Source organism: Melanostigma gelatinosum (genome assembly GCF_949748355.1).
Source record: "Melanostigma gelatinosum genome assembly, chromosome: 5".
Lineage (NCBI taxonomy): Eukaryota > Metazoa > Chordata > Actinopteri > Perciformes > Zoarcidae > Melanostigma > Melanostigma gelatinosum.
Window position 1 is genome coordinate 29,382,672 of NC_136638.1, and position 18,487 is coordinate 29,401,158.

The 18,487-nt window shown below is 44.4% G+C and overlaps 3 protein-coding genes across 3 annotated transcripts in view; 2 read left to right on the forward strand and 1 right to left on the reverse strand.

The window, feature by feature from the left end:
* Nucleotides 1-687: 687 nt before the first annotated feature.
* exosc3 (exosome component 3) lies at nt 688-2,326 on the forward strand. Its single transcript, XM_079268914.1, has 4 exons — nt 688-937; nt 1,509-1,658; nt 1,778-1,929; nt 2,046-2,326. Exons 1-4 carry the CDS (start codon nt 713-715, stop codon nt 2,251-2,253), a joined length of 735 nt encoding a protein of 244 aa, XP_079125040.1. The 5' UTR covers nt 688-712; the 3' UTR covers nt 2,254-2,326.
* Nucleotides 2,327-3,130: 804 nt separating this feature from the next.
* LOC306777694 (polyadenylate-binding protein-interacting protein 2-like) lies at nt 3,131-5,138 on the reverse strand. Its single transcript, XM_079268915.1, has 4 exons — nt 5,114-5,138; nt 4,708-4,855; nt 3,370-3,495; nt 3,131-3,269 (listed from the first exon to the last, which is right to left on the reverse strand). Exons 2-4 carry the CDS (start codon nt 4,831-4,833, stop codon nt 3,204-3,206), a joined length of 318 nt encoding a protein of 105 aa, XP_079125041.1. The 5' UTR covers nt 4,834-4,855; nt 5,114-5,138; the 3' UTR covers nt 3,131-3,203.
* Nucleotides 5,139-5,498: 360 nt separating this feature from the next.
* matr3l1.2 (matrin 3-like 1.2) overlaps nt 5,499-18,487 on the forward strand; it is a 40,492-nt gene continuing 27,503 nt past the window's right edge. Inside the window, exons 1-6 of the mRNA XM_079268569.1 lie at nt 5,499-5,572; nt 12,785-13,661; nt 14,419-14,480; nt 14,558-14,596; nt 14,821-14,918; nt 15,073-15,128. Coding sequence (XP_079124695.1) covers nt 12,885-13,661; nt 14,419-14,480; nt 14,558-14,596; nt 14,821-14,918; nt 15,073-15,128 — 1,032 coding nt within the window. The 5' untranslated portion in view covers nt 5,499-5,572; nt 12,785-12,884. The remainder of the gene's footprint in view (nt 5,573-12,784; nt 13,662-14,418; nt 14,481-14,557; nt 14,597-14,820; nt 14,919-15,072; nt 15,129-18,487) is intronic.

Below are 18,487 nucleotides of genomic sequence, written 5' to 3' on the forward strand. Positions count from 1 at the left end.
TTCCTGTCGGTCTCAGTTTTATTTTCTTCTTCAGGTAGTGTATATATATATATATATAATTGTGTTGAGTGACAGCAGCAAGAAATCCAGACCAGCTGCTGCACGACGTTAGTCTGAGACACACAAAATAAATATATATATATGCATGTGTATATATGTATATATATATTTATGTATGTATATATATATTTATGTATGTATATATATATTTATGTATGTATATATATATGTATGTATATATATATATATGTATGTATATATGTATATATGTATATACATGTATGTATTTGTGTGTATATATATATGTATATATATATGTATGTGTATATATATGTGTGTATATATATTTGAAAATTAAAAATGATTACTAATTTTTATTTAACATTCAAAATTAAGCACAACAAATACAACAAATATGAATAAACGAAAAGACAAAAATATGTTTTTCTTTATTTTAAATATGTTTGTATTTTATCATAACTATTTATTTCATTACTCTTTCAGTGAACTGATATTTGTGAAGTTGACATGTTGCTCTGATCTGAATTGAATTTGTAAAGTAAAGACATTATGGTCTTAATCATGAGAAACATGGAAACATGTTTTCCCGCCTTCTGTCCCGCAGAGGGCGCTGGCGGCTGAGCTTCCTGCTTCCGGTGTGTCACATTCAAATCAGTCCGTCAGACAGCAACAACACATGTGAAGAGACGCGATGTTGTCCACTTTAAAAGAGAGAACCGGGGAGGTTCTGTTACCGGGAGACGAGTTCTCCTTTGAGACCGACGACAGCATCTCTCTCACGGGCCCCGTTAGACCGGAGAAGGTGGTGTGTGGACCGGGTCTGAGGCGGAGCGGAGACCGGCTGCTGGTGTGTAAAAGCGGCGTCCTGCGACACAAACTGCCCCACATGTTCTGGATGGACTCCCAGCAGAGGAGGGTGAGACTTTAGAGAGTCCGTTCATACACCGGCATGAGGCTCCGTATCTGTGGAGCGACTCGTCTGCACGCAGCAGCAGCGTCTACAACATCCGGGACTCCGTCTGGAAATCTCGCAATTTAAGGTTTTTCCTCGTCAGCACACGTGAACACGTCTTATGACCGGATGTTTGGACTGAATTTAAATCAGTACGGACCGGTCGTGATTTCGGCTCAAAGGTATTTGTTGTGAAACTGCGCGTTGGGTCGTTAAAGTTCATCTCTATGAACCGGGCCCGCTGCTCGCTGCTGTGAACCGGGAACCGGTTCGAAAGAGTTCTGTTTAATAATAATGACGTTCTGCTCGAGGAACCAGTTCTACGCCGAACTTCTCAGGAGACCAAACTCATCAATGAGAGCTGTTAAAGTTTGTTCTCAACGTTCAGTGCGGTCAAATAAAATGTGTCAGATTTACAATAGTTGCATCTTTAAATGGAGTTCAGCGTTCCCCGATAGAAGTCTGTAGTAAAGTGTGACACTGGTACTGGAGCAGTGCATCATGGGAGCTGAGTCTGTCCCTCTGTGTCCTCCAGTATGTCCCCGCTAAAGGTGAGACCATCATCGGCATCGTGACGGTCAAATCAGGAGACGTCTTCAAGGTGGACTTTGGAGGAAGTGAGCAGGCGTCTCTGTCCTACCTGGCTTTTGAGGGATCCACCAAGAGGAACCGACCCAACGTCCAGGTGAGACCCGAGACGTCCAGGTGAGACCCGAGAGGTCCAGCTGAGACCCGAGAGGTGACCTGGTGTTAGCCCCTCCCTCCCTACGTGTTTAACTCCTCCCCCTTGTGTTACCTGTACAGGTGGGTGACCTGGTGTTCTCCCAGTTCCTCATAGCCAATAAGGACATGGAGCCGGAGTTGGTGTGTGTGGACAGCTCAGGACGGGCCAATGGGATGGGAGTGTTTGGAGGAGGAGGTCTGGTCTTCACGGTCTCTCTGGGACTCGTCAGAAGGTAAACGTCCTCAGATGTTTGTGTAGAAATGCTGTCCTGAGACTCCAGGATCACCTGGTCTACTGCTGACCCCCCACAGTGAGGCCCTGTCTCACCTGCTCTACTCCCCCCCCCAGACTGCTGACCCCCCACAGTGAGGTCCTGGCTGACCTGCAGCAGCTGTTTCCCTGTGAGCTGGTGGTCGGGATGAACGGTCGTCTGTGGGTGAAGTCCTCCAGCGTTCAGCAGACGCTCGTCATCTCCAACCTGCTCCAGAGCTGCGACGCCATGACGGCCCAGCAGAGACGCCAGCTGTTCAGGAGGGTGGCACAGGGGGTGCTGTAGACCGCGTCGGACCACCTGCTACACATGCAGATGAACCTGAACCGGCTGTAGACCGCATCGGACCACCTGCTACACATGCAGATGAACCTGAACCGGCGCTAGACCACATTGGAACTCGGGTACACCTACACCTGGTTCCACTGAGGAAAACCTGTGTTCAGGTTCTGGTCTCGTAGACTTTGACTTTTCTCAGTAAATTCAACTTGGAAACAGTCAGCTGGTTCACGTTCATCAGAGGAGATGAAGATGATGATGAACGTTCCTCAGTGTACGGATGTTGTGTTGGTTTCTGTTGGTGGGAATGTTCCTGTTTGAAGATGCTCCACTGCGTCGTTGGTTGTTATCGATTATTGATCAATAACTGATGTCAGTCGATTGATTGTTGAAACAGAATTCATTTCATAATCAATAATCAAAATGTTTTATATTTTTCAGTAAACTGAGTGTTTTTTTCAACTTTAAATCTTCAGACCGAACGATGAAAAACAATAGTTTTTTTCCATCAACATTTATTACAAATAGATTAAGAAAAAATAGATCTTTTTTTACAACCTTTTACATTACTTTTATACTTTGCATTTAGAAAAAAAAACTCACAAAGGATGCTGGGAAAAAACACTCAAAACAACCAGATCGGATCAGACCAGACCTCTACATGTGAACAGTGTTTTTAAGGTTTTATAAAATAGAAGTGCAAATAAAAAAATCTGACTTGAAACCAGTTTGTTCTGAAGACAAAAAAATAAAAACACTCCGCTGATTACATTCAGAGAGACAGACAGACTGGAGGACAGACAGACGGGTGGAGGACAGACAGGTAGAGGACTTTAGTAACTAACATCTCGTCTTGAACACATCGCAGTGACATCAGAACTTTGGCAACACGTCAGGCTGAAAATACGTCAGACATCTTGTTGATGTCACAGAGGAGGGGGCGGAGCCAGGAAGGGTCACATGATGTGTTTCTGGATACCCGGGGTGAACTCTTTGGCGTTTGGGTTCAGACTGCTGTTCATCTGGAGGAGAAGTAGTGTTATTAATATTACTACTCCAGGTGAGGAGTGTTTCCAGGTGAGTCAGTGAACGTCACACTGTTTCCTCGGACCCTGAACTCACCACGAGGTCTCTGACCTGCAGCTGAGGGAGATCTCTGGATGGGATGAACCACTCCCACTGCTCCTCCTCCAGCATCTCCTGGAAGCAACGCTCCATGAACTCCTCCTCCCACAGCTCCTCCTCCACCTGACACACACATGTAAACATGTAAGCATGTTAGTCATGTAAACATGTTAGTCATGTAAACATGTTAGTCATGTAAACATGTTAGTCATGTAAACATGTTAGTCATGTAAACATGTTAGTCTTGTAAACATCACGCAAACATGTTAGTCATGTAAACATGTTAGTCATGTAAACATGTTAGTCTTGTAAACATCACGCAAACATGTTAGTCATGTAAACATCATGTATGCATGTTAGTCATGTAAACATGTTAGTCATGTGAACATGTTAGTCATATAAACATGTTAGTCTTGTAAACATCACGCAAACATGTTAGTCATGTAAACATGTTAGTCTTGTAAACATCACGCAAACATGTTAGTCATGTAAACATCATGTAAGCATGTTAGTCATGTAAACATGTTAGTCATGTAAACATGTTAGTCATGTAAGCATGTTAGTCATGTGAACATGTTAGTCTTGTAAACATCACGCAAACATGTTAGTCATGTAAACATGTTAGTCATGTGAACATGTTAGTCATATAAACATGTTAGTCTTGTAAACATCACGCAAACATGTTAGTCATGTAAACATGTTAGTCATGTAAACATGTTAGTCTTGTAAACATCACGCAAACATGTTAGTCATGTAAACATGTTAGTCATGTGAACATGTTAGTCATATAAACATGTTAGTCTTGTAAACATCACGCAAACATGTTAGTCATGTAAACATGTTAGTCATGTAAACATGTTAGTCTTGTAAACATCACGCAAACATGTTAGTCATGTAAACATGTTTGTCATGTAAACATGTTTGTCATGTAAACATGTTAGTCATGTAAACAACATGTTCGTCATATAAACAACATGTTAGTCATATAAACATGTTAGTCATGTAAACAACATGTTCGTCATATAAACATGTTAGTCATATAAACATGTTAGTCATGTAAACAACATGTAAACATTGTGTAAACATGTTTGTCATATAAACATGTTAGTCATGTAAACATGTTAGTCATGTAAACAACATGTAAACATGTTAGTCATGTAAACAACATGTAAACATGTTAGTCATGTAAACATCATGTTCGTCATATAAACAACATGTTAGTCATGTAAACAACATGTAAACATTGTGTAAACATGTTAGTCACGTAAACATGTTATTCATGTAAACATCATGTTAGTCCTCTGAGGACACACAGAGACACCAGGTCGGTCTCACCTGCTGGTTGAACTCCTCCTCGTTCTCCATCCACATGTACTCAGCGAACGGGTCCTGGTCGAAGATGAACTGTCCGCTCAAAACCACCTCGGTGTTGATCGTCATGCTGAGTCTCGGGTCTCTCATGTCCCCGTCCTGACGGTCCGACCTGAGACACAAGGACACGGTGAACCCCCGAGCAGCAGCTAGTCCGGTCTGTCAGGCTCTCTGTGATGGCCGCTGACAGACGGACGACCGTGAACGCACCACAACAAGAGGGTTACGAGGACAGAAGACACCAAGACAAACATGCAGAACTTTCATATTAATGTTATTATATCAATATATTGATATATATATATATATGTACATATATAATATATGTACATATATGTATATATATTACACTAACTGGAGCTGGTCTAACCTCACAACAACTCTTCTCTGTAATGGCCGCGCTGCTTCTTGTTTGTTTACATAGGTGACGTCACGCCTTTTTCGCTCTGTGATTGGACGAACCGCTCTGCTGCCTTCACGTGCTCACACGCACTGGAGAATCGGAATGTAGACCTCTTTAACCATTCATATATAACGTTATATCTATAAAGTATATACATATGTATGGAGTTACGTCATGTAACACACATTCTGTGACGTAAATGTTTGTCAAAATATTAATTTAATATAACTTATATGTAGAGTCGAGGTGTAAACACACATCCGGTCCAGTAGGTTGCAACACACGGATCATATCGGCGACTTTTTACAGTGCATCATACAAACCAAAGAAGAAGAAGAAGACGAAGAAAACATCGCGATACCTCAGTCTTCTCGTCCTGCGCTGTGTGGTTAGCTCAGCTAGCTCTCATCTACGCATGAGGATAAGGTAACGTAGGAGTTTAAATTCAATAATATATAAACTATATTAGATATAGATTATAAACTGCACTAGCTAACGGATAGCATTAGCGAATGACGTTAGTTTTCGATGTATGCTAAAGAAAGCTAGCACAGTTAGCTTAGCTGCTAGCACACAGAAGCTCTCGTTTCCTCTAAATATTAGTACACATGTTAACTTATATATATATATATATAAATATATATGTAGTATAAGTTAACATATATTTATATATATGATATGTTAACTTATAGCTTATCAGTGGTGGAACGTTACTAAGTACATTTACTTAAGTGCTGTAACGTTACTTCAATTCACACACTCGAGGTACTTGTACATTACTTGAGTACTTCCATATTCTACTACTCTTACATGTTATTAACAGTTAATTTCTGTTCATGTCCAGTGAGAACCACGTGTCTCCAGATGTTTCCTCTGACTGATGAAGTGTTTCTTCACGTGTTATTAAACTTCTGAAGTGTTTCTTCTTCACGTGTTATTAAACCAATGAAGTGTTTCTTCTTCACGTGTTATTAAACCAATGAAGTGTTTCTTCTTCACGTGTTATTAAACCAATGAAGTTGTGTTCTCAGCAAACCTGAAGACAGTTTTGTCCTCCAGTTCAGACACGAGCTGATGATATATCGTGACGAGGATCCGTTTGTGTCTTTTGTCCTGCGCGGTTTCTCCTCTATAGACCTGCTGCCAGCTCTGGTGCACACAGTACTACAGCACACAGTACTACAGCACACTACTACAACACACAGTACTACAGCACGCAGTACTACAGCACACTACTACAACACATAGTACTACAGCACGCAGTACTACAGCACACTACTACAACACACAGTACTACAGAACACAGTACTACAGCACACTACTACAACACACAGTACTACAGCACGCAGTACTACAGCACACTACTACAACACATAGTACTACAGCACGCAGTACTACAGCACACTACTACAACACATAGTACTACAGCACGCAGTACTACAGCACACTACTACAACACACAGTACTACAGCACACAGTACTACAGCACACTACTACAACACACAGTACTACAGCACGCAGTACTACAGCACACTACTACAACACATAGTACTACAGCACGCAGTACTACAGCACACTACTACAACACACAGTACTACAGCACGCAGTACTACAGCACACTACTACAACACATAGTACTACAGCACACAGTACTACAGCACACTACTACAACACACTACTACAGCACACAGTACTACAGCACACAGTACTACAGCACACTACTACAACACACTACTACAGCACACAGTACTACAGCACACAGTACTACAGCACACTACTACAACACACAGTACTACAGCACACAGTACTACAGCACACAGTACTACAGTACACTACTACAACACACAGTACTACAGCACACTACTACAACACATAGTACTACAGAACACAGTACTACAGCACACTACTACAACACACAGTACTACAGCGCACAGTACTACAGCACACTACTACAACACATAGTACTACAGCACACTACTACAACACACAGTACTACAGCGCACAGTACTATAGCACACTACTACAACACACAGTACTACAGCACACAGTACTACAGCACACTACTACAACACACAGTACTACAGCACACTACTACAACACATAGTACTACAGAACACAGTACTACAGCACACAGTACTACAGCACACTACTACAGCACACAGTACTACAGCACAGTACTACAGCACACAGTACTACAGCACACAGTACTACAGCACACAGTACTACAGCACACAGTACTACAGAACACAGTACTACAGCACACTACTACAGCACACAGTACTACAGCACACTACTACAACACAGTACTACAGAACACAGTACTACAGAACACAGTACTACAGAACACAGTACTACAGCACACAGCACTACAGCACACTACTACAACACATAGTACTACAGAACACAGTACTACAGCACACTACTACAACACACAGTACTACAGGACACTACTACAACACACAGTACTACAGCACACAGTAGTACACTACTACAGCAGACAGTACTACAGCACACAGTACTACAGCACACTACTACAACACACAGTACTACAGAACACAGTACTACAGCACACAGTACTACAGCACGCAGTACTACAGCACACTACTACAACACATAGTACTACAGCACACAGTACTACAGCACACTACTACAACACACTACTACAGCACGCAGTACTACAGCACACTACTACAACACACAGTACTACAGCACACAGTACTACAGCACGCAGTACTACAACACACTACTACAGCACACAGTACTACAGCACACAGTACTACAGCACACTACTACAACACACAGTACTACAGAACACAGTACTACAGCACACTACTACAACACACAGTACTACAGCACGCAGTACTACAGCACACTACTACAACACATAGTACTACAGCACACAGTACTACAGCACACTACTACAACACACTACTACAGCACACAGTACTACAGCACACAGTACTACAGCACACAGTACTACAGCACACTACTACAACACACTACTACAGCACACTACTACAACACACAGTACTACAGCACACTACTACAACACATAGTACTACAGAACACAGTACTACAACACACAGTACTACAGCGCACAGTACTATAGCACACTACTACAACACACAGTACTACAGCACACTACTACAACACATAGTACTACAGAACACAGTACTACAGCACACAGTACTACAGCACACTACTACAGCACACAGTACTACAGCACAGTACTACAGCACACAGTACTACAGCACACAGTACTACAGCACACAGTACTACAGCACACAGTACTACAGAACACAGTACTACAGCACACTACTACAGCACACAGTACTACAGCACACTACTACAACACAGTACTACAGAACACAGTACTACAGAACACAGTACTACAGAACACAGTACTACAGCACACAGCACTACAGCACACTACTACAACACATAGTACTACAGAACACAGTACTACAGCACACTACTACAACACACAGTACTACAGGACACTACTACAACACACAGTACTACAGCACACAGTAGTACACTACTACAGCAGACAGTACTACAGCACACAGTACTACAGCACACTACTACAACACACAGTACTACAGAACACAGTACTACAGCACACAGTACTACAGCACGCAGTACTACAGCACACTACTACAACACATAGTACTACAGCACACAGTACTACAGCACACTACTACAACACACTACTACAGCACGCAGTACTACAGCACACTACTACAACACACAGTACTACAGCACACAGTACTACAGCACGCAGTACTACAACACACTACTACAGCACACAGTACTACAGCACACAGTACTACAGCACACTACTACAACACACAGTACTACAGAACACAGTACTACAGCACACTACTACAACACACAGTACTACAGCACGCAGTACTACAGCACACTACTACAACACATAGTACTACAGCACACAGTACTACAGCACACTACTACAACACACTACTACAGCACACAGTACTACAGCACACAGTACTACAGCACACAGTACTACAGCACACTACTACAACACACTACTACAGCACACTACTACAACACACAGTACTACAGCACGCAGTACTACAGCACACTACTACAACACATAGTACTACAGCACACAGTACTACAGCACACTACTACAACACACTACTACAGCACACAGTACTACAGCACACAGTACTACAGCACACAGTACTACAGCACACAGTACTACAGTACACTACTACAACACACAGTACTACAGCACACTACTACAACACATAGTACTACAGAACACAGTACTACAGCACACTACTACAACACATAGTACTACAGCACACTACTACAACACACAGTACTACAGCGCACAGTACTATAGCACACTACTACAACACACAGTACTACAGCACACTACTACAACACATAGTACTACAGAACACAGTACTACAGCACACTACTACAACACATAGTACTACAGCACACTACTACAACACACAGTACTACAGCGCACAGTACTACAGCACACTACTACAACACATAGTACTACAGCACACTACTACAACACATAGTACTACAGAACACAGTACTACAGCACACTACTACAACACATAGTACTACAGCACACTACTACAACACACAGTACTACAGCGCACAGTACTACAGCACACTACTACAACACATAGTACTACAGCACACTACTACAACACACAGTACTACAGCGCACTACTACAACACATAGTACTACAGAACACAGTACTACAGCACACAGTACTACAGCACACTACTACAGCACACAGTACTACAGCACAGTACTACAGCACACAGTACTACAGCACACTACTACAACACACAGTACTACAGCACACAGTACTACAGCACACAGTACTACAGCACACAGTACTACAGAACACAGTACTACAGCACACTACTACAGCACACAGTACTACAGCACACTACTACAACACAGTACTACAGAACACAGTACTACAGAACACAGTACTACAGAACACAGTACTACAGCACACAGCACTACAGCACACTACTACAACACATAGTACTACAGAACACAGTACTACAGCACACTACTACAACACACAGTACTACAGGACACTACTACAACACACAGTACTACAGCACACAGTAGTACACGACTACAGCAGACAGTACTACAGCACACTACTACAACACACAGTAATACACTACTACAGCACACACGTAGAAATGCATATCACGGTATTTTGTAAGACTCTGGCGGTTTCACGGTATGTTTTTCGCGTTAAAGCATTAATTAATTGACGCAGAGAAGAAACGGCCGGCCAGCGAGCGGTGAACAGCTGTTTGTGTGGCGTGTCTTCCGTTCCGTCACTTCCTGTTTCCTTCACTTACATTCCCCTGGGTCCTAAGCACTACAGTAATACAGCACACAGTAATACAGCACTACAGTAATACAGCACACAGCACTACAGTACTACAGCACTACAGTAATACAGTACTACAGCAATACAGTAATACAGTACTACAGCAATACAGCACTACAGCAATACAGTACTACAGCACTACAGTACTACAGCAATACAGTAATACAGCACCACAGTAATACAGTACTACAGTAATACAGCACACAGCACTACAGTACTACAGCACTACAGTACTACAGTAATACAGTACTACAGCAATACAGTACTACAGCAATACAGTAATACAGCACCACATTAATACAGTACTACAGCAATACAGCACTACAGTAATACAGCACTACAGCAATACAGTAATACAGTACTACAGTACTACAGTAATACAGCAATACAGTACTACAGCAATACAGTAATACAGCACCACAGTAATACAGTACTACAGTAATACAGCAATACAGTAATACAGTACTACAGTACTACAGCAGTACAGTAATACAGCACCACAGTAATACAGTACTACAGTAATACAGCACCACAGTAATACAGTACTACAGTAATACAGTACTACAGCACTACAGCAATACAGTAATACAGCACTACAGTAATACAGCACCACAGTAATACAGTACTACAGCACTACAGCAATACAGTAATACAGCACTACAGTAATACAGCACTACAGTACTACAGCAATACAGTACTACAGCAATACAGTACTACAGCAATACAGCACTACAGTAATACAGTACTACAGCAATACAGTAATACAGCACTACAGCAATACAGTAATACAGCACTACAGTAATACAGCACTACAGTAATACAGCACTACAGCAATACAGTACTACAGTAATACAGTACTACAGCAATACAGCACTACAGTAATACAGTACTACAGTACTACAGTAATACAGCACTACAGTACTACAGCAGTACAGTAATACAGCACCACAGTACTACAGCAATACAGCACTACAGCACTACAGCAATACAGTAATACAGCACTACAGTAATACAGCACTACAGCAATACAGTAATACAGTACTACAGCAATACAGCACTACAGTAATACAGTACTACAGCACTACAGTAATACAGCACTACAGTAATACAGCACTACAGTACTACAGCAATACAGCACTACAGTAATACAGCACTACAGTAATACAGCAATACAGTACTACAGTAATACAGTACTACAGCAATACAGCACTACAGTACTACAGTAATACAGTAATACAGCACTACAGTACTACAGCAATACAGCACTACAGTAATACAGCACTACAGTAATACAGCACTACAGTACTACAGCAATACAGCACTACAGTAATACAGCACTACAGTAATACAGCACTACAGCAATACAGTACTACAGTAATACAGTACTACAGCAATACAGCACTACAGTACTACAGTAATACAGTAATACAGTACTACAGCAATACAGCACTACAGTAATACAGCACTACAGTACTACAGTAATACAGTAATACAGCACTACAGTAATACAGCACTACAGTAATACAGCACTACAGTAATACAGCACTACAGTAATACAGCGTACTATAATCTTCTGTGACAGATTTCTCATTTGAGTAGAAATATGTTACGAATCACCTATTTGTGTGTTAGCTTTGTGTTAGCTCTGTGTTAGCTCTTTATTCGCTGTGAACACAACATTAAAGTAAAGTCTTTAAAAGCTTCGTCACAAAGCTGTTCTTGTCTAGAGATACAAGGTTCTCACTGGACAGAGACGCTACAAACACATGATGATCTCAGAGAGGTTTGATGTACTTTTACTTCCGTGAAGGATCTACTTCTTCCACCAGTGTAAAATACTGAGTGTATCTGGTTTGTTGCATTCATCCCCTTCTGCCATTGTAATTGGACTTTTTATGAATTCTTTAACATTTAAACCTTAAGAGAAATGATTTAATCTCTCTGACCCGCCGGCTCTCAGAGTTTCTCCTCTTTCAATGAGGATGTTTCCTCCGGTCTAAAGGTGGACTCTCACTCTTCACAGCCTCTTCTGTCTCCTTTCCTAGCCTCCTTATAATTGTCATCTTATGTCCCAGTGATCCCAGCTCACTGCTGCTCAGCCGACTGTGAATGAATCCAAAGTCTGCTTTTTCGTTGGCGGTCCTCGGAGCTTCTGGTCTGGTGGTCAGTGTTTCTTAGTGGAGGCCACGTTTCAGAGCGTCTCTACCTCCTTGTGTTTCAGCAGAAGATCCAGAGAAGAGGCCGTTCAGGGACGCTAACGTTCAGACCCTTTTGAGCTTCTTTATCTTGACTCTTGTACTGAAAACGAGCCGGACGGCGGCGTCATGTCTCAGAAGTCGCAGTCAGACGGGGGTCAGAAGCACTTCGCTGTGGGCCGGGGGCTCCTGGCCGCCGCAGAGACCTTGAACTTCAGCATGAACGAGCAGCGATCCAGCCGGCTGATGGGGGGTGTGGCCTCAGGTGTGGGGGTGGGCGGCGGCATGGACAACCAGGACCCCCAAATGTCCCGGCGTGGTGGTGGTAGCCACATTGGCAACACCATGAAGCTGTTTGCCAGCTTGGGGTTGTCGCCCTCCGACCTGGACGCTCTGGCCGAGATCCCAGAAGAGGACATCAGCGTGGAGACGCTGCCGCGCATCCTCATGCAGCTCAAGAGCCACAAGGGAGATTCAGGAGAGCGGCGGGGGGGGGGCACGTCCTCCATGTCCTCCGGCGGCGGGTACAGAGGAGGACGGGACGACTGGGACCACGGGGGGAGGATGGGCGGTCCTTCTCTGGGTCCTGGTTCAGCCCGGGTCCAGACCTCTGCAGACTTTGGGTACAGTTCACTGCAGGACGGCGCTCCCAGCCGGGGCTACGGCTTGAACTACGGTGGCGGTGGTGGTGGGGGGGGCAGCAGAGACAGGCCGTACTCGGAGCTTTCCCACCATGACTCCTACGGGGGGCTCAGCATGGGGCCGCCGACCTCCGACCCCGGCTTTAGTAGGAACAGGAGGATGGGCCCCCCGTCCAACGGGAAGATCCAAGACTTCTTGGGGGTCATGCCCCCCATGTTGCCCCACGTGTGCTCTCTTTGTGACTTTGACGTTCACTCCATCATGGTGAGTACCCACCAGCCTCCTCTCTTCTGGGACTAACTCTAGAAGGTTCAGTCTTCTGGTGGGAGTCCTCTGCCGTGTTTCCTACGAGCTCACAGCATGTCTTCACATTCTCTCACACTGATTCTACTGATATTCTAAAGTGACCCTGAACGTCACTTGTGCTCGTTATCTACTCGTCCTCCACCGAGATAAAGTAGTCACGTTTGTTTAGGACGTATTTCTACACATGTGGAGTTCAGAGACCAATCAGCAGCTCATTGGATGTGGATCATTGAATCCCTTATTGAATCTTTTTAGGTAGTTTAGACCTCTTCCTGAACGAGTCGGACCTGTTGTTCTCTAATTATCAAACCTGAACCACAGAGACTCATCTCACTGATCTCAGTAAAACTGTGATGGTTGTGTGCGATGCTCAGAGTGTCAATAACAACACGAGCTCTTTACATTATGAAATATCTGAACTTGCTGTTAACGACAGTCGGACACGTTCAGTCAGCAGTTTATTTTCTGTGGAGCCACAAAGAGTTTAAAGATGTTCAAAGATGGATTTAATGAGGGATTCGTCGGCCGCGGTGCTTCATGAATGTGATAATAACAATAATAATCCTGGTCACATTTCAGGCGTTAAAAGCAGCAGATTTCTATTCAATGTTTCTGAGTTTGAGGAAAGAGTTTTTGATGTTTGAGCGGACTGTTCCTTCAACAGGCGGACCGGTTCTGGTCAAGGTTCTGGTTAACTATGTGTTTGAATCCGTAGGAGTGGAACCAGCACACTAACGGACTACGACACGATGAGAACAGACGGCTGCTGCTCAACATGTGAGTCAGCGACACGGTTTGATGTCTCAGAGAAGCTTCTGGTGGACCTGTAGTGATGCTCTGTGTGGTCCTTTCAGGTATCCAGACTGGGACCCTGGAAGGTCTTCAGGTAGAAGGTAAGAGACAGGAAACCCCCTCCGGGTCTTTAGAGATCAGTGTACGTAGATAACAGTGTATAAATATAACAGGTAATATTACTGTGAGGACTCTAGTAGTTTAAACACATTCAGATATGGAAATTGAAACATGAAAGAACTCATTTGTAGAACGTAGAGCTCACAGGTTCTTAGAGGAACGTCCGCTTTAGAACGTCCTGTTTCTAACTGTGTCTCTGTTCTAGTGGGAGTCTTCTGGACCCCCCCAACATGTCTGCAGGGCTGCTGGGACCGGCCCCCATGTCTTCAGCTCAGACAGGAGGAGGGATGTCCTCCAGCTGGGGCAAGTCAGATTTATCATTGTTATGCGTGTTAATTATAATTATTATGATCACACTCATTATTATTATTAGTGTTAAATGTGTATCAGTAATGTGTCCACAGGTTCTTTAGACTAACGGTGTGTGTGTGTGTGTGTGTGTGTGTGTGTGTGTCAGGAGGAGGTGGAGGAGGTCCTGGTCTGTCAGGAAAGAACCAGTCTGGACAGAATAAGGTCAGCTGGTCCTCCTGTGTGTCTTTAACTGGTCTGATGGATTTTTTATGTTTCTTCAGAGCTCAGTATTGATGAGTGATGAAGCTATTGTGTTAGATCATGTTTATGATGTATTACATCATGTATGTGGTGCGTTCCATCGTCTGCGTGGTGCGTTACATGGTGCACGTGGTGCGTTACATTGTGCGTGGTGCGTTACATCGTGTGCGTGGTGCGTTACATGGTGCACGTGGTGCGTTACATGGTGCACGTGGTGCGTTACATGGTGTACGTGGTGCGTTACATTGTGCGTGGTGCGTTACATCGTGTGCGTGGTGCGTTACATCGTGTACGTGGCGCGTGCGTGGTGCGTTACATCGTGTACGTGGTGCGTTACATCCCGTGCGTGGTGCGTTACATCGTGTACGTGGTGCGTTACATGGTGCACGTGGTGCGTTACATGGTGTACGTGGTGCGTTACATTGTGCGTGGTGCGTTACATCGTGTGCGTGGTGCGTTACATCGTGTACGTGGTGCGTTACATCGCGTGCGTGGTGCGTTACATCGTGTACGTGGTGCGTTACATGGTGCACGTGGTGCGTTACATGGTGTACGTGGTGCGTTACATTGTGCGTGGTGCGTTACATCGTGTGCGTGGTGCGTTACATCGTGTACGTGGTGCGTTACATCGCGTGCGTGGTGCGTTACATCGTCTGCGTGGTGCGTTACATGGTGCACGTGGTGCGTTACATGGTGCACGTGGTGCGTTACATGGTGTACGTGGTGCGTTACATTGTGCGTGGTGCGTTACATCGTGTGCGTGGTGCGTTACATCGTGTACGTGGTGCGTTACATCGCGTGCGTGGTGCGTTACATCGTGTACGTGGTGCGTTACATCCCGTGCGTGGTGCGTTACATCGTGTACGTGGTGCGTTACATCGTGTACTTGGTGCGTTACATCGCGTGCGTGGTGCGTTACATGGTGTACGTGGTGCGTTACATCGTGTACGTGGTGCGTTACATCGCGTGCGTGGAGCGTTACATCGCGTGCGTTACATCGCATGCGTGGTGCGTAACATGGCGTGCGTGGTGCGTAACATGGTGTGCGTGGTGCGTAACATGGTGTACGTGGTGCGTTACATGGTGTGCGTGGTGCGTAACATGGTGTGCAACATGGTGTACGTGGTGCGTTACATGGTGTGCGTGGTGCGTTACATGGCGTGCGTGGAGCGTTACATGGCGTGCGTGGAGCGTTACATGGCGTGCGTGGAGCGTTACATGGCGTGCGTGGAGCGTTACATGGCGTGCGTGGAGCGTTACATCGCGCGCGTGGTGCGTTACATGGCGTGCGCGGTGCGTTACATGGCGTGCGGGGTGCATTACATGGTGTGCGTGGTGCGTTACATGGTGTGCGTGGTGCGTTACATCGTGTGCACGGTACGTTACATGGCGTGCGTGGTGCGTTACATCGCGTGCGTGGTGCGTTACATCGCGTACGTGGGGCGTTACATGGCGTACGTGGTGCGTTACATCGTGTGCGTGGTGCGTTACATGGTGTACGTGGTGCGTTACATCGTGTGCGGGGTGTGCTACACGGTGTACGTGGTGCGTTACACCGTGTATGTGGTGCGTTACATCGTGTGCGTGGTGTGTTACATCGTGTACGTGGTGCGTAACATCGCGTGCATGGTGCGTTACATCGCGTGCATGGAGCGTTACACCGCGTGCATGGTGCGTTACATCGCGTGCATGGAGCGTTACATGGTGTACGTGGTGCATTACATCTAGGGCTGGGCGATAAATCGATTTAATCGATTAATTCGAATGTGTGCTTTAAGGCGATGTGTTTTATTGAAAATCGAGAAAATCGCCCCCACCCCTTTTTCCCGTAGTAGAGTGCGCGCGCATTGTTTACAAACTAAAACAATGGCGGCCAGCAGCTTCACTGCTGCCGCCGCCACCTCACAAAAACAACCCAGCATTTTGGAGACATTCACCAACTGTACTCCGCATGAGAAGAAGAGTGCCCGGTGGAAAGCCATCACGGATGCAGTCGCGATGTATATCGCAAAAGATATGGTGCCCATATACACCGTGGAAAAGCCGGGGTTTATTCACCGTCTCAAAGCTTTGGACCCCAGGTACGTGCTACCAAGCCGTAAACATTTTTCTGACGTTGCCTTGCCTCGGCTGTACAATAGTACACGCCAAAGGATCTCTGCGGAGCTGGAGGGGATGTCATTCTACTCCGCAACAACTGACCTGTGGTCCAGCAGGTTGACCCAGACACCGATCCACTTGACTGGTGGAAGCGTCACCAACTTAACTTTCCAAGGCTAAGTACTTTAGCAAAGAAATACCTCTCTGTGCCAGCTACAAGTGCCCCCTCTGAGAGGCTTTTCAGTGTGTGGGGGGGGGCATTGTTACATGCCACCGTGCATGCCTGAAGCCAGAGGTAGTAGACAGGCTTGTCTTCCTGGCAAAAAATATTTAGAAAAAACATGCACTACTGTTTAATACTGTTGGTTATGTTGTGAATGCACTTGATTTTGTTTACATGCACTTATTTACTGTGCAAAATATGTTATGTTGATGTTAGATCAGATGTTGCACTTTTGAAAATGTGAATGTTAAAGGGTCATATACATTTTATTTCATGCTGTGTTTGTATCAGTGTATTCAGTTAGAAAAGCTTACTGTAAAAAGTTACATTTGCACAGTTGTTTACAATGGAAGGCTACTATTTAATGCCATTTAATGTTATGTTTAATTTAATTTTATATTTAAATGATTCAGGCAAACAAAAGAGTGACCAAATACTTTTTGTATACTACAGGCACCTTTCTACAATGTTCAGGTTTTGTTTGCACTTTATTTTTATCAACCTACTTGGGAAAATCATCACAAAATAAAAGAAAAAATTGTTTTCAACAGCTTCTGTCATCTGCAAAAAATTTTGGGGGAAAAAAATCGATTTAAATCGTGAATCGGATTTTTTGTAAAAAAATCGGAGATTTTTTTTTTAGGCCATATCGCCCAGCCCTAATTACATCGTGTACGTGGTGCGTTACATTGTGTGCGTGGTGCGTTACATCGTGTGCGTGGAGCGTTACATGGTGTACGTGGAGCGTTACATGGTGTACGTGGTGCGTTACATTGTGTGTGTGGTGCGTTACATTGTGTGCGTGGTGCGTTACATTGTGTGCGTGGTGCGTTACATTGTGTGCGTGGTGCGTTACATCGTGTACGTGGTGCGTTACATGGTGTACGTGGTGCATTACATCGTGTACGTGGTGCGTTACATCGTGTGCGTGGAGCGTTACATTGTGTGCGTGGTGCGTTACATGGTGTGCGTGGTGCGTTACATGGTGTACGTGGTG